Below are 12,748 nucleotides of genomic sequence, written 5' to 3' on the forward strand. Positions count from 1 at the left end.
GCCCATTATCAGTTTTCAGCTCCTTTGGGATGCCCATGAAAGAAAAGGCCTATAAGAGGTTGTTAATAGCATCGATAGATGATTCTCCTGTGTGGGCAGAAGCATAGACCGCTCCAGAAAATTTATCTACACTAACGTGAACATATTTCTGCCGTCCAAAAGCCTGTATGTGTGTTACATCTGTTTGCCACAGTTCACAACTGTTCAGTCCCCTTGGGTTTGCTCCCGTACTCACTGTAGGGAGTGCATGTTGTTGGCAATTTGGGCTCGTGGCCACAATCGCTTTGGCCTGTTCTCGAGTGATGTTAAACTGACGAACCAGGCCAGGTGCATTTTGGTGGAAAAGCTGGTGGCTGATTTTTGCCTGTTCAAAAACATTTGGGAGAGTGGCCATCACTGCAGGTGCAGCAAGAGCATCTGCCCTTCTGTTGCCTTCAGCGATAAACCCTGGCAAGTCAGTGTGTGACCTGACATGCATCACATAAAATGGTTGCTCTCGGTGAGTGACTAACTTTACCAGTTTTCAGAACAATTCAAAAAGTGCAATGTTAGACACTTCTTGCAGTATTGCTTGATCTGCCCTGGATAGTACTCCTGCCACGTATGCAGAGTCTGTAATCAGATTAAATGGTTCTGAGAACCTTTCAAAAGCCCTAACAACCGCAGCCAATTCAGCAACCTGAGGTGAACCTTCCACCTCAGCAACGTCTGTCTCCCACTGCTGGGTTTGAGGATCCCTCCAAGTCATAACAGACTTGTGGGACCTCCCGGACGCATCTGTAAAGACAGTCAGATCCCTTTTTAAAGGTCTCCTACTTAGAGCACTTCTCAATTTTAAAGTAAATTGAACATCTTGTTCGAAGAATTTGTGAGCGGGCCGCGCTACCGAAAATTGTCCTGAGTAGGAATCCAGAGCAAACTGCAACACTCCATTTTCTTGAAAAAATTGTTCCAGTATTTTCATAGTGTTTTGACCTGATTTTAACTCAACTGGAATGTGAGTGCACTTAAAATCACATCCTGCTAACTCCCTGATCCGGGTCCTTGCTTTCCGGATCAGTTCCGCTAACAGCTCCTGAGGCTTTGTCAGTCTCTTGGACCTTTTGTGACTGAGGAAAACCCATTCTATGATCAAGAGAGAGTCCCTCTTATCCCGGACCTTTTGGTGTGTTCTTTGCCTTAGGTGTTTATTATTCCTCCCACTGGAAAATAATTCCATGGAGGTGTGGCAACTTACCTAGGATGATAAATTTGAATGGCAGGTCAGGCCGGCATCGGTTGGGCTGTCTTGTGGACATTGCAATCTGAACCTTTTCTAGAGCTTTCCGTGCCTCTGGGGTAATAGACCTAGGAGCACCTGGGTCCTCTCCCCCTTTCAATAAATTGAAGAGAGGGGCAAGGTCTTGGTTAATCAGACCAAGCCACGGTCTTACCCAATTCAAAGACCCACACAACTTGTGGACATCCGCAAGGGTCTTGATCCTTGGATTGATTTCTAGTTTTTGAGGAACAATGGTCCTATTTCCAATATCTAGGCCCAAATACTTCCAAGGTGGCATCTTTTGAATTTTCTTTTCCTGGAGCTGGAACCCTGCAACAATCAATGCATCGATCGTTAGGTCAAGCGCATGTGTGAGTAAATCATCATTGGGGGCACACACAAGGATATCATCCATATAATGATAGATGATGGCCTTCTCTGCGGCTGCACGCACTGGGGAAAGCAGGGAAGAGACATACCACTGGCAGATAGCTGGAGATACCTTCAGGCCCTGAGGAAGAACGGTCCAATGGTACCTTTTCATAGGGGATTCCATGTTGGTGGAAGGGACGGAGAATGCAAAACGCGGTGCATCGTCAGGGTGTAAGGGGATTTGGAAAAAACAATCTTTAATACCAATAACAGCTAATTTCCAATCTTGGGGAAGCATTGTTGGGGATGGCATACCAGGTTGGGGAGAACCCATATCTTCAATTACGTTATTAATTTGTCGGAGGTCATGAAGAAGTCGCCATCTCTTTTTGTCAGCTTTTTGGATGACAAACACTGGAGAGTTCTGTGGGGACATGGTCTCCACAATGTGGCCCTTTTTTAAGTTGCTCTTCTACTAGTTCCTCAAGCACCTTTATTTTTTGTTTACTGAGCGGCCACTGTTTCACGTCAACTGGTTTGTCTGTTTTCCACTTCAGTTTTTTGATGGGGTGCTGTTGTTCAGTGACTGCTGCACAAAGATGCTGTGGAGAGTCTGGAATATCAATTGTGACACCCCACTGGGCCATTACATCTCTCCCTAACAAAGGTTCCGAATAATCTAACACAAACGGACGGATATTTGCCAATTGTCCGTTTGGTCCCTCGGTTTGAATAATGCTTTTAGATTGTCTTGCCAATTGCAGACCTCCTACACCTCGAAGGTGACTGGCAACATTTTGCAAAGGCCAATGTGCTGACCAGTCTTGTACTGGAATCACTGTGCAGTCTGCACCTGTGTCTACAAGCATCTCAATGCGTTTTGACTCCCCATCCCCACTGAGGTTACACCATAATTTAGGTTTGTCTTTCCCAATAACTTGGACCCGGGCGACTGTGGGCCGTTGTTTTTCAGTACTTTCAGGTAAAGATGGTACGGGATAGCTTGTGCAACAATTTGTCCCTTGGGAAGAAACAGGGGTGGGTGAAAACAGTGCAGGCCGAGAACGGATTGCTCAGGATCTGATGTTGTCATTCCTGGAGCAATCTCGATCTCTTGTGGTGTGTGTTTGGTGTCCCCAATGACGATGTACTTACAACAAATTCAGTTCCAAGTACCCTTCTGTTCAGGATTGACAGAGACAAAATGCCAGTCAGTGTCCTTCAGGTGGAGTGACTCTGTCAGCTGCAACCTGTAAGGCTCATTGACAAAAGACGTGGTTAACATAGGATCACCTAAATCATAACAAAGGTTATTTTGTTTCACTTTCAACAGTGGACCAGTAGGCTTGGTCTTTGAAGCACCTGCTTCACTTACACAAATATAAATATTATCGCGCGCTTGATTTGTTTTGCTACCCTTATTCCTTTGGCCTGCTCTTTTTGTGTCTGCACGCCTGGCAGGCGGGCGCTCCCTTTTCAGTTTTTTTGTTGTTGTTGACCCCCAGGGAGGGCTTGTAGTTCTCCTCCCCTGCTATTTCAAAATTCATCAAATTCCCTTTTCAGGGAGCACTGGTTACTCCAGTGCCCTAGGCTGTTACAAAGCAGGCATGGCTTTGTGGGCTCAACCATTGCTGGTCTCCGCTGCTGCCCAGGGTACTGCTGTGCTGAGGGAAAAGGCGCAGGCTGGCAATGGCTGAGGTGGTGTTGGCAGCAGCCTTGGTCTGGTGTCTTCAGCCACACTCATCAGAGGCACTTTCCTGTTACAGACTAGAAGCATATCTTTTAGCGTAGGGGGAGGTTCAATAGGAAGGCTCAGGATTGCCGCTCAACACTGTTCATTTGCATTTGTAAACACTATTTCTTCTAAAATCGCTTCCCTAGCATTCACCTTTTTAACTTGTATTTCAATGGCTCTAGTTAACCTTTCTACAAATTTCAAAAAAGGCTCTGATGGTAGTTGCTTGATTTTACTATAGGGCTCAAAAGGCCCCTCAGGTTGGAGGGAAAAGAATGCTTTTTCAGCTGCTTCTTTTACTTTCTCGAGTGTTTCTGCAGGAATTGCAGCAGCTTGGATAGAGGGTGAAGACCATTGACCCTCACCACAGAGGTGCTCAATTGTCGCAGACATTTTTTCATAGAAATCCTTTCTTTCACATTTGTCCATCTTCTGGGAAGCAGAGCCCCAGAAGAAGAATGTAAACAATTGTTATCAGCTGCTGTGAAATGTAGCAGGTGCCCCTGTGATTGGCTCATCTTCCATGGGTACCATTAAAGGCCAATCACAGGAGCAGCTCAGGGACAGATTCCCTGGACACAGAACTTTGTTATTCATTCCTTCTATTCTATTCTTAGCTGAGCAGCTCTCTGCAGCTTCTCTTCTTTTTCTTTTTAGTATAGTTATAATGTATTATATATCATATATGAATAAATCAAGCCTTCTGATCAAGAAACAAGATTCTCGTCCTTCTCTCACCACAGTGACCGTCTAAGGCCACTGTAATACTCAATGGTGATAGGGTTATCACTGTTGTCTTTTGCTGTGTTTGGATCAGCAAGCAAGCCTGGGAGAGCATCTTTTAGCAGTTGTTTCCATGCTAATTCCCATAATTTGAATTCCGTGGAGGTCATGAGGCAGGAAAAAAGCTGTTTTAAATCATGTGGGATTACCACAGTCCTACTCAGTTCAGAATTTAAAAGGCCACGGAAATATGGACTGTGTGGACCATATTCTTTATGAGATTTACAGATCTCTTTAATCAATTGTCGTCCAAAAGAAGTCCAATTAGCAGTAGGAGCTGCTCCTCCCTCAGCCGCAGGCTGAAACGTAACAGGAGCTAGTGACAACATGGGACTATGCATTGGGTCTGCCATTCCCTGCTCTGTATCCCTTGAATCAAAAGCATTGGGATCACAGCTACAGGTTTGGGGACAGGCAGTGGGTGTGTCCCCACCGTGGGAACCCGGGGAGGGGGCGGGGACAGGGAGCCAGCAAGGGGCGGGGAAACTGTGGGAACAGGGGGCGGGGTCACCGTGGGAACAAGGGGCGGGGTCAAGGGGCAGGCAGGGGGCGGGGACGCCTGATGACATCACGTCAGCGGACGCTCCCTGGGAGGAGTAGAGAGGCGGAGCCGAGGGTACTGCAGGAAAGGGAGGGGGAGGGGGGAAGGTGTCACGAGGAACAGGGGGAGAAGGGGATGGGGATGGAATTTTAGGATGCTTAAGAGGATTTTGGGAAGAAGAAGACAAGGTTTGGGAAGATGCCACGTGGCATCCACCATCTTGTGGATCCCATAGGGACTGGGGGCCATTTTGGGCATCACTGCTCTCGGGAAAGCTGGCACGTGCTCTGGGTTTTTGAGGAGGGGATACAGGGGGTTGGGAAAGTTTCCACGCAGCCTGGCCAGGGCCTTGTGAACAGGACAACTCAGGCATTTTAGCAAACTCTGGGAGCCGACTTCCCAATGAGTGTGCTCTCTTTAAAATACCAAGTTTTGGGGAAAGAGGTTTAGGGGTTTTAGAGCTAGGAGAGGGAGAAACAGGAAGAGCAGAGGTACATGGCTTGGCATTTGACTTTGTCTCCATTTCCCTTTGTTTGAGCAAGGCTGTTCAGATTTGTAAACTCCAAAACACAAATTTAGCTGAGGGTGCATTGCCAGATTGCCCTAAGGTTATCAATTCATTCCCAACTTTATCCCAGAATTGAATATTGTGGATTTCTTCAGGGGAGATATGTGGGAAGTGCAGAAAGAGCCATCTTATAAACTGTTTCAATTTTCCTTTTGAGAACTTCACATTACCACTGACTAAAATGCTAATAATATTATAATACACTCCTTTTTGTACAATGCTGAGTTTCGAACCCATGTTAGATGTAAAAGCAAAGTACTAATTCCTGCCTCACTGAAAACAAAGCCAAAGTCAGCTACCGATTTCTAAAAAACAACCACAGATAGGAAAGCGATAACGAACAGACAAAAGCTTCACAATGCAGCTGTATAAACTGCTTTTAAAATTCCCGGGCAGCAGCAGCAGAGAGCTGGGACACGCCCTGCCGAGCCGAGGCAGACACAAAGCCTCCCCCGTGGTGGAATGCAGCTCCCCCCCCTGCAGAGCTGAGAGAGCAAGCAGCCTCCCCCACACCACGTGGCGAGCTGAAACCGGGGTCCCCACGCCGCGTGTGCAAAGAGCACCCCCCTCCCCTGCACCGAGAGAGATTCCCCCCGGCCACGTGGCAAGCCAAAACCGGGGTCCCCCCCGCAGAGAGAGAGAGAGAGAGCCCACTGCGCTGCAGAGCCGGGGGGAAGGGCAGAGAGCACTCCCGCACCGCCGGCGCGAATTGTAAAAGAGAACAACACACACTGCAGAAAGCTAAAATCCAAGAACGAAATGAATTCCCGTCTGTGGGGCTGCACAGCCAAAAATGCAAAGGCAAAAAGGAACAGAACTCACGGCAGAGTCTGTTTTTGAGCTTCTGCTCCACTGAGAGCAGTGATACTCACCCGAAATGGGAGCTGAAGCAGGCTGGGTCCAGGCAGGCAGGTCTCCTCACCAGAAAAGGACCTCTCTGTGTGCAAGAGAGGCTACCCTCCTCTCCCTCTGGAAAGTCTGCTCACCACAAGGGAGCTGGGCTTTCCAGAGGCGCTGAACAGTCCACGAAACTTCTTCTGGGAATATTCCCGAAGTCTCTGGCTGGGAGCGATGAAGCCAAGGCTCCTTTCAGCTGGGTGCACGGCTGCCAGAAGCTCTCCCGAGGTAGCAAAAGTCCATCTGGGCTGCTGAATTGCTTTGCCCACCCAAGGACACCAAATATTGGAATATGAATCCCAATATTACCAGTTAGATTCTGCCTGGGCCAGTCTGACCCTCGCTGCTGAGCCAAAGGCGGCTTCTGTGGTGCATCACCCCAGAGACACCTTTAGCTTGCTGATGGTTTCAGCTGGGCACTAAACAATTCCAGGCTTGTTAGGGACTCCGTTTACCTTAGGAAGAAGGCTTCAGGCGAAGGTGAGGACAAAGGAGGAATTCTGCTGGAGGGTTATATGCAGAGGTTTATTCCATGGTTACAGATGTCTGAATCTTGGGAAGAACTCCAACAGAATCCAGAGCACATGGCCTGCTTCACCTTTTAAGCTCAGGGGGAGGGGAGGGGAGGGGACAGGTGAGCCACCAACCAGGTGGGAGGGGCGGGGTCTCAAGGGACGAGGGACACCTAGACACAGGCCAATGACCTCTGAGCCTGAGGGGCATCCTTTGAACTCGACAAACCACACGACGCCTTTCCTGGAATGTTAATCCTGATTGACAGGACTCACTCAGCATGGGGGCAAGGGGGAAGGGAGAGGCGTATAGGCACACCTGGGAAGGGACCCGGGGCACAGAAGTCTAAAACAGGACATTACAACACACTACAACAAGTTGCAGCTGCTGGCAGGAGCTCTCCCAAAGCAATGGTGTCTTCATGGCAATTTGGTTCCAAAGTCAACTCAGCTCCAGAGGAAGAACAGAAAGCACATAGCATGCCCAAAGCCACAGATGCTGCACCGAGGGAAAACCTTGACTTACATGCCAAGTGGGTTAAAAAATACCCCGAATAAGCCACAGAGTACAGAGTGCAAACTGCAGCAGCCACGTGCTGCATCATTTTGGCTGCGCTGCACACATCTGCAGCCTGTAGCCCTGCAAGCACAGACGGACACCCGTCAGGGCTGGGCTGGCTGCTGAGAATGCCTCGGGCAGGAGGATCCTCCGGCAGCGAGCCCAGAGCCACTCTGGGCACTGAGGCCTCCGTGTCCCACAGCAACGGGAACACCACGGGGACGTGGCGCTGTTCCTGTGCCATCCCAGCAGCAGCTCACGCAGAAACTGCCTGGAAGGTTCTCCTGTGTCACAAAGGAGCACAAAGAACCCTCCCAGGGCACAGCCTATGGCCCGAAGGGTGCAAGAGGAACTCGGAAAATGCAGCAAACAAGGACACCCCACAGCCCAGCCTGAACACTGAGGAGGAACAAGGACGGCACCAAACCAAAGGAAACGTGACCTTTAGTCACTGATGCTTCTGACTAAAAGCAGCAAGCCTTGTTCCATCTGGAATCTTTGTTCTAGTTCTAAAAACGAGCAAGGTTCTCCAGTGTAAATACACAGATGGCAGGAACTGGGGAGGAGGTGGTGTTAGGAAGGAGGAGGAGGAGGGAGAGAGGAAAAGGAGGAGCAGGAAGGGCAGGAGCAGGAGCAGGAGGAACAGGAGGTTCCAGTGCCCCCTGTGGCCGCGGGTGCGGGACCATCGCCCCCAGCTCGTCCTGCAGGTGAGCGGGGAGGGGGAGCTCATCCCAAATCCATTGGGGGTCCCCGAGAGGGTTTTTTATTGGAGTGTGTTTAAAGCTCACAGATTGTGAAATTGACCCCAAATATGGTGTCCCTGGAAGGTTTTTTCCTGGTGTGTGTAAGTTTGGATCTTGCAGGAGCCCAAAGCTGAGCCCCTTGGGGGATCTTTGGGGGCCCACGTGGCCATTGCCCAGTGTGGGCAGAGGAGGACATTGGTCCTGGGGACCCCCGGGAGAGCAGAGGAGGGGAACCCCTGGGAGCCCCAGAGTGGGGAGAGCAGAGAGGGGCGATCCCAGAGCTGGGGGACCCCAGCAGACTGGAAAGGGGGGGAGCCTGGAGAGGAGGGACCCCTGGGATCCCTGGGATCTCAAAGCAGAGCATCAGGGTAGAATGGACCCCATGGACCCCCAAAAGCCCCTGGATCATCCCTAAGCAGGGCGCCGGAGAATGAAGAACCCCTGGAACCATTGGACCCCCATGACCTCAAGGAAAGGAAACTTCTGGAACCCCAAAAGTGGAGAGATGAGCAATAGGGAACTCCTGGGGGAGTTTTTTTCGGGCTAAATCTTGATATGTGGAGCTTTTCATGGACACAAGACTCCTGCTGAGTTCTAGAGATGGACCTGGCCAGGAGGAGCCTCTACTCCAAGGCGCTCTCACCTTGGTTTCCCCCAAACCAGGGTTTGTCATTCCCAAGCTGTGGCCAGATGGAGGAGGAGGAAAAGCCCCAGAGATCCCTCACAAGGAGGGGCTGCAAACCCAGCCCAGGGAGGTGTGGGTAGGAAAGAGCCCCCCTGAGCCAGGAAGGCGGCCGGAAATGCTGCCAGAGCTTAGAGCTGGTGGAGAAGCCTCATGGAAGGGAGAAGGCCGACAAGTGCTTGGAATGCGGGAAGGGTTTCAGCTCCAGCTCCAGCCTGATGGAACACCTGAACATCCACACTGGGGAGATGCCCTGGGAGTGTGGGGAACGTGGGAAGGGCTTGAGTGGGACATCCGACCTCAGCAAGCACCACAAGATCCACACTGAGGAATGGCCCTTGGAGTGCTTGGTGTATCAGAAGAGCTTCAGGTGGGATTCAGAGATCGTCACTCACCAGCACTTCCACACCAGGGAGAGGCCCTGCGAGTGTCCCGAGTGTGGGAAGAGCTTCGTGCGCTGCTCCAGCTCCATCCCCCATGGGAGGATCCGCGCTGGATGATCCCCGGTGACCCCCGTTGGGCAGAGCCCTGGTGACCCCTGTTCTGGGTGATCCGTGTTGGGTAGGGGGAAGGTGTTGGAGAGATTTCTTTCCCTTCTCCTTGTGCTGCTATGATTTGGTTGGTAATAAATTCCCTCCGTGTTCCCAGGCCGGGTCTGTTGTGCCCGTGTGGGATTTGCTGCGGGATCTCTCCCGGTCCTTGTCCCCACGCAGGAACCCTCGGCTCCATTTTCTGTCCCTGTGCGGCTGCGGGGGGCAGGGACAGAGCGGCTCTGGGGGTGCCTGTCATCGGGCCCGCGTCACCGCTCGCCACGGGCAGCCCTGAGATGCCGCGCACCTGGGCACGCATTGCTGGGCTCACCTGAGCTCCCACCTGCCCAGCGCCCCAAGGTTCCCCCTGCCCAAAAAAACCCCAGCAGCGTCCCGGGAAGGACCTCAGCCAATGGCAGCGCAGGCAGGAGGCGGCCTAGCCAATGAGAGGTCGGGGCGTTGGATTGCCTCATCGGTTGCCGGGCAGAGCCCGTGGCCGATCGCTTCCCACGAGCGGCGGCAGCCAATGAGAGCGCGCGGCGCTGCCGAGCCCGCCCTGCTCCGGACTGGCGCTCCCAGCGCAGCGCGGCTGCTTTGGGGCTGCTGCTCCCTGCCCGGCCCCGGCCATGGGGCGAGGGGCGGCAGCTGGGGCCCTGCTGGTGGCACTGGTGGTGCTGGGAGCCCCCCCGGCTGCGGGCGCGGAGCTCTCGGGTGAGCGGGGGGGCGGGAGGCGCTGGGACAGGGGGGGAGAAGGAGGCGAAGGGGGGAGCCCGGAATGGAGGGGGAGGAGGAGGGGACCTCCCAAAGGGACAGCGGGAGGGGCTGAGGGGTGGGGGGAAGAGAGGGAGCGGTTGGAGAGGGTGGGGAAGGGGGGAAAAAGGGACGGGGGAACTCCAAAACTGAGCGGGAGGGAGGCTGGAGATTGAGGGATTTGTGGGAAAATGGGGAAATGGGACCCCAAAAGTGATTTTGGGAGCGGCCGGAGGTGGGCGGGGAGAGGATGAGGAAGGGGAAATGGGGGAAGGGTGGCAAAGAGGAAGCGGCAGCGCGGGCAGGAGGGTCCCATGCCGGCCGTGGGGCACAGGTGGGGTGGAGCGGGAATCCGGGGTGGGCCCCGGAGCTCTGGGGGTGCGGAGCGGGGGGCGCCCCCTGAGTTGTGTCCTGCACACACAGGGGTGTTTCAGCTTATGTTTAAGTGCGAGTGTTACTTCATTAACGGCACGGAGAAGGTGAGGTTCGTGGAGAGGTACATCTACAACCGGGAGCAGTTCGTGATGTTCGACAGCGACGTGGGGCTGCACGTGGGGTTCACTCCCTATGGGGAGGGGTTTGCCGGGAAGATGAACAGCGACCCGGCTAGACTGGAGTACGCACGGACTGCGGTGGACTGGTACTGCCGGTACAACTACCACTATTACACCCCGATCACTGTGGAGCACCGAGGTGAGCGCGGGGCAGAGCGTGTCCCCTCGAGCCCTGCCCTGACAATGACCCTGGAGCCCCTCAAAACCTCTCTGGGAATCTCCCCAGAGCCCTCAGCCCTCCTTGTGAACATCCCCGGGACCTCCTGTCCTCTCCCAGTCCACTCCAGTTCATTCCCAATCCCTCCCAGTTTATTCCCAGTCCCACCCAGCCCCTCCAAATCAATTCCCAGTCTATTCCGAGTTCATTCACAGTTCACTCTCAGACGTCCTCCCTCTCTCCCAGTTCACCCCCATCCCCTCGCACCTCTCTCAGTGCCACCCAACTCCCTCCCAGTCCCTCCCAACACATTCCCAGTCCATCCGAGCCCAACCGCAGTCCCTCCCACCACTTTCCCCTGGCCGTTCCTTGTCACTCCCAATCGCTCCCAGTCCCTTCCCAGACCATTCCAGTCTATCCCAGTCCCTCTCCAGCCCACCCAAGCTGTCCCCTCTCTCTCCCAGTGCCCCCCAGCTGATCCCAGTGTTTCTCCGCTCTCTCTCTCTCTCTCTGTCTCTCCCAGTGCCCCCCAGCGTGTCCATCTCGCTGGTGCCCCCCTCGAGCTCCCAGCCCGGCCCCGGCCGCCTGCTCTGCTCCGTGATGGATTTCTACCCTGCTGCCATCCAGGTGAGGTGGTTCCAGGGCCAGCAGGAGCTCTCGGAGCACGTGGTGGCCACCGACGTGGTCCCCAATGGGGACTGGACCTACCAGCTGCTGGTGCTGCTGGAAATCCCTCCCCAGCGCGGGCTCAGCTACAGCTGCCAGGTGGAGCACGTCAGCCTGGAGCAGCCCCTGAGGCGGCACTGGGGTACGGGGGAGCCCCTGGGGGCGCTGGCAGAGCCACTGGGCTGTGCTGGGAGGCACTGGGAGGGAGCTGGAGAGAGCCGGGCTGGGACTGGGAGAGGGGCTGGGGGCTGGGCAAGGGCTGGGCAGGGGTTTGGGGGATGCTGGGGAGGGTGGGATGGGGTGGGGGGTGCACGGTGTGACTGGGAGGGACTTTGGGTGAGCCTGGATGAGCTGGAAGGAGATCGCGAATGGCAAAGTAGGGACTGGGTTGAGGTTGGTTGTGCGGGGAAGAGACTGGGAGGGGTCTTGGTGAGTCCTGCTGGGACTGGGAAAGGACTGGGGAGAGGTTTCAGGGAATCCTGGCTGGACCGGGGGCCACAGGGAGGGCGCTGGGAGGGGCCCGGGGTGTCGCTGAGAGGTTTTGGGGGTGCTGAGCCCTGCGGACCCCCCAGAGATGCCGCCGGACGCCGCCAGCAGCAAGATATTGATGGGGATTGGGGGCTTCGTCTTGGGCTTGGTCTTCCTGGTGCTGGGGCTCGGCTTCTCCCTGCGCAAGAAGGTCAGGGCGGGTGCCGGGGGTGGCGTCCCCGCCGTGGCGGAGCGTGTGCACTCCCGCCGGGGCCCCCAGCCCGGTGTCACCCCCTTTTCTCTGCCCACAGAGCTCCTGAGCCGGCGGCGGCCGCAGCCCCTCCCCGTGGGCTCGGGCCCGGCCGGGCCCCCCGCTCCGTCCCCACTCCGCTGATTTTGGGGGGGTCCCGTGTCCCCCCCAGCCCCGCTGGCGCTCTGCCCCCGCCCAGTGCCTGCTCCCAGTGCTCCCAGTAAAGCTTCCCAGTTGGGCCCGGGGCCGTTTATTGGGGGTGACAGGGAGGGATTTAGGGGGGGCGATGGGACGGATTTGGGCAAAGGGAGGGGGACAAAGGGACTGGGCCCGGGGGAAGCGGGAGGAGGAGGAGGAGGAAGACCAGCAGCGGCAGCAGCACCAGAACCGCGCGGTTTTCCCGCCCCCCTGGAGCTGCAGCCCCCCCCAGCCCCGTCAACATCGCCCCCTCCCACAGGGAGCAGGGAGTGGGAGCTCAGCCCTTGTTAAGAATCTCTAAGTAATATTTTAAAATAATTTAGTATGATTTTCAATTTTTTCTAACTCTTTGAAATACAATGCAATGTTTTTAAAATTTACATGTATGTATTTTAAATATTTTAATAGTTGTTAGTAATTGTCTTGACCTCTCATTAATAAAATTGTGTTTCTAAAGCGGAGTGTGCATCATGGTTTGACGCTGGTGTAATGCCAGTGCCCCCATGAAAATCCATTGTCCTC

The 12,748-nt window shown here is 54.3% G+C and overlaps 1 protein-coding gene across 1 annotated transcript; it reads left to right on the forward strand.

Moving 5' to 3' along the window:
• The first annotated feature begins 9,688 nt into the window (after positions 1-9,688).
• LOC102064394 (class II histocompatibility antigen, B-L beta chain-like) lies at positions 9,689-12,286 on the forward strand. The gene is made up of 4 exons (XM_074530067.1): positions 9,689-9,894; positions 10,357-10,626; positions 11,168-11,452; positions 11,883-12,286. The coding sequence occupies exons 1-4, from the start codon at positions 9,810-9,812 to the stop codon at positions 12,170-12,172; spliced, it is 930 nt and encodes a 309-aa protein (XP_074386168.1). The 5' UTR covers positions 9,689-9,809; the 3' UTR covers positions 12,173-12,286.
• The last annotated feature ends 462 nt before the right edge of the window (positions 12,287-12,748 follow it).

This window comes from Zonotrichia albicollis, chromosome 31 (genome assembly GCF_047830755.1).
Source record: "Zonotrichia albicollis isolate bZonAlb1 chromosome 31, bZonAlb1.hap1, whole genome shotgun sequence".
NCBI classification, from domain to species: Eukaryota; Metazoa; Chordata; class Aves; order Passeriformes; family Passerellidae; genus Zonotrichia; species Zonotrichia albicollis.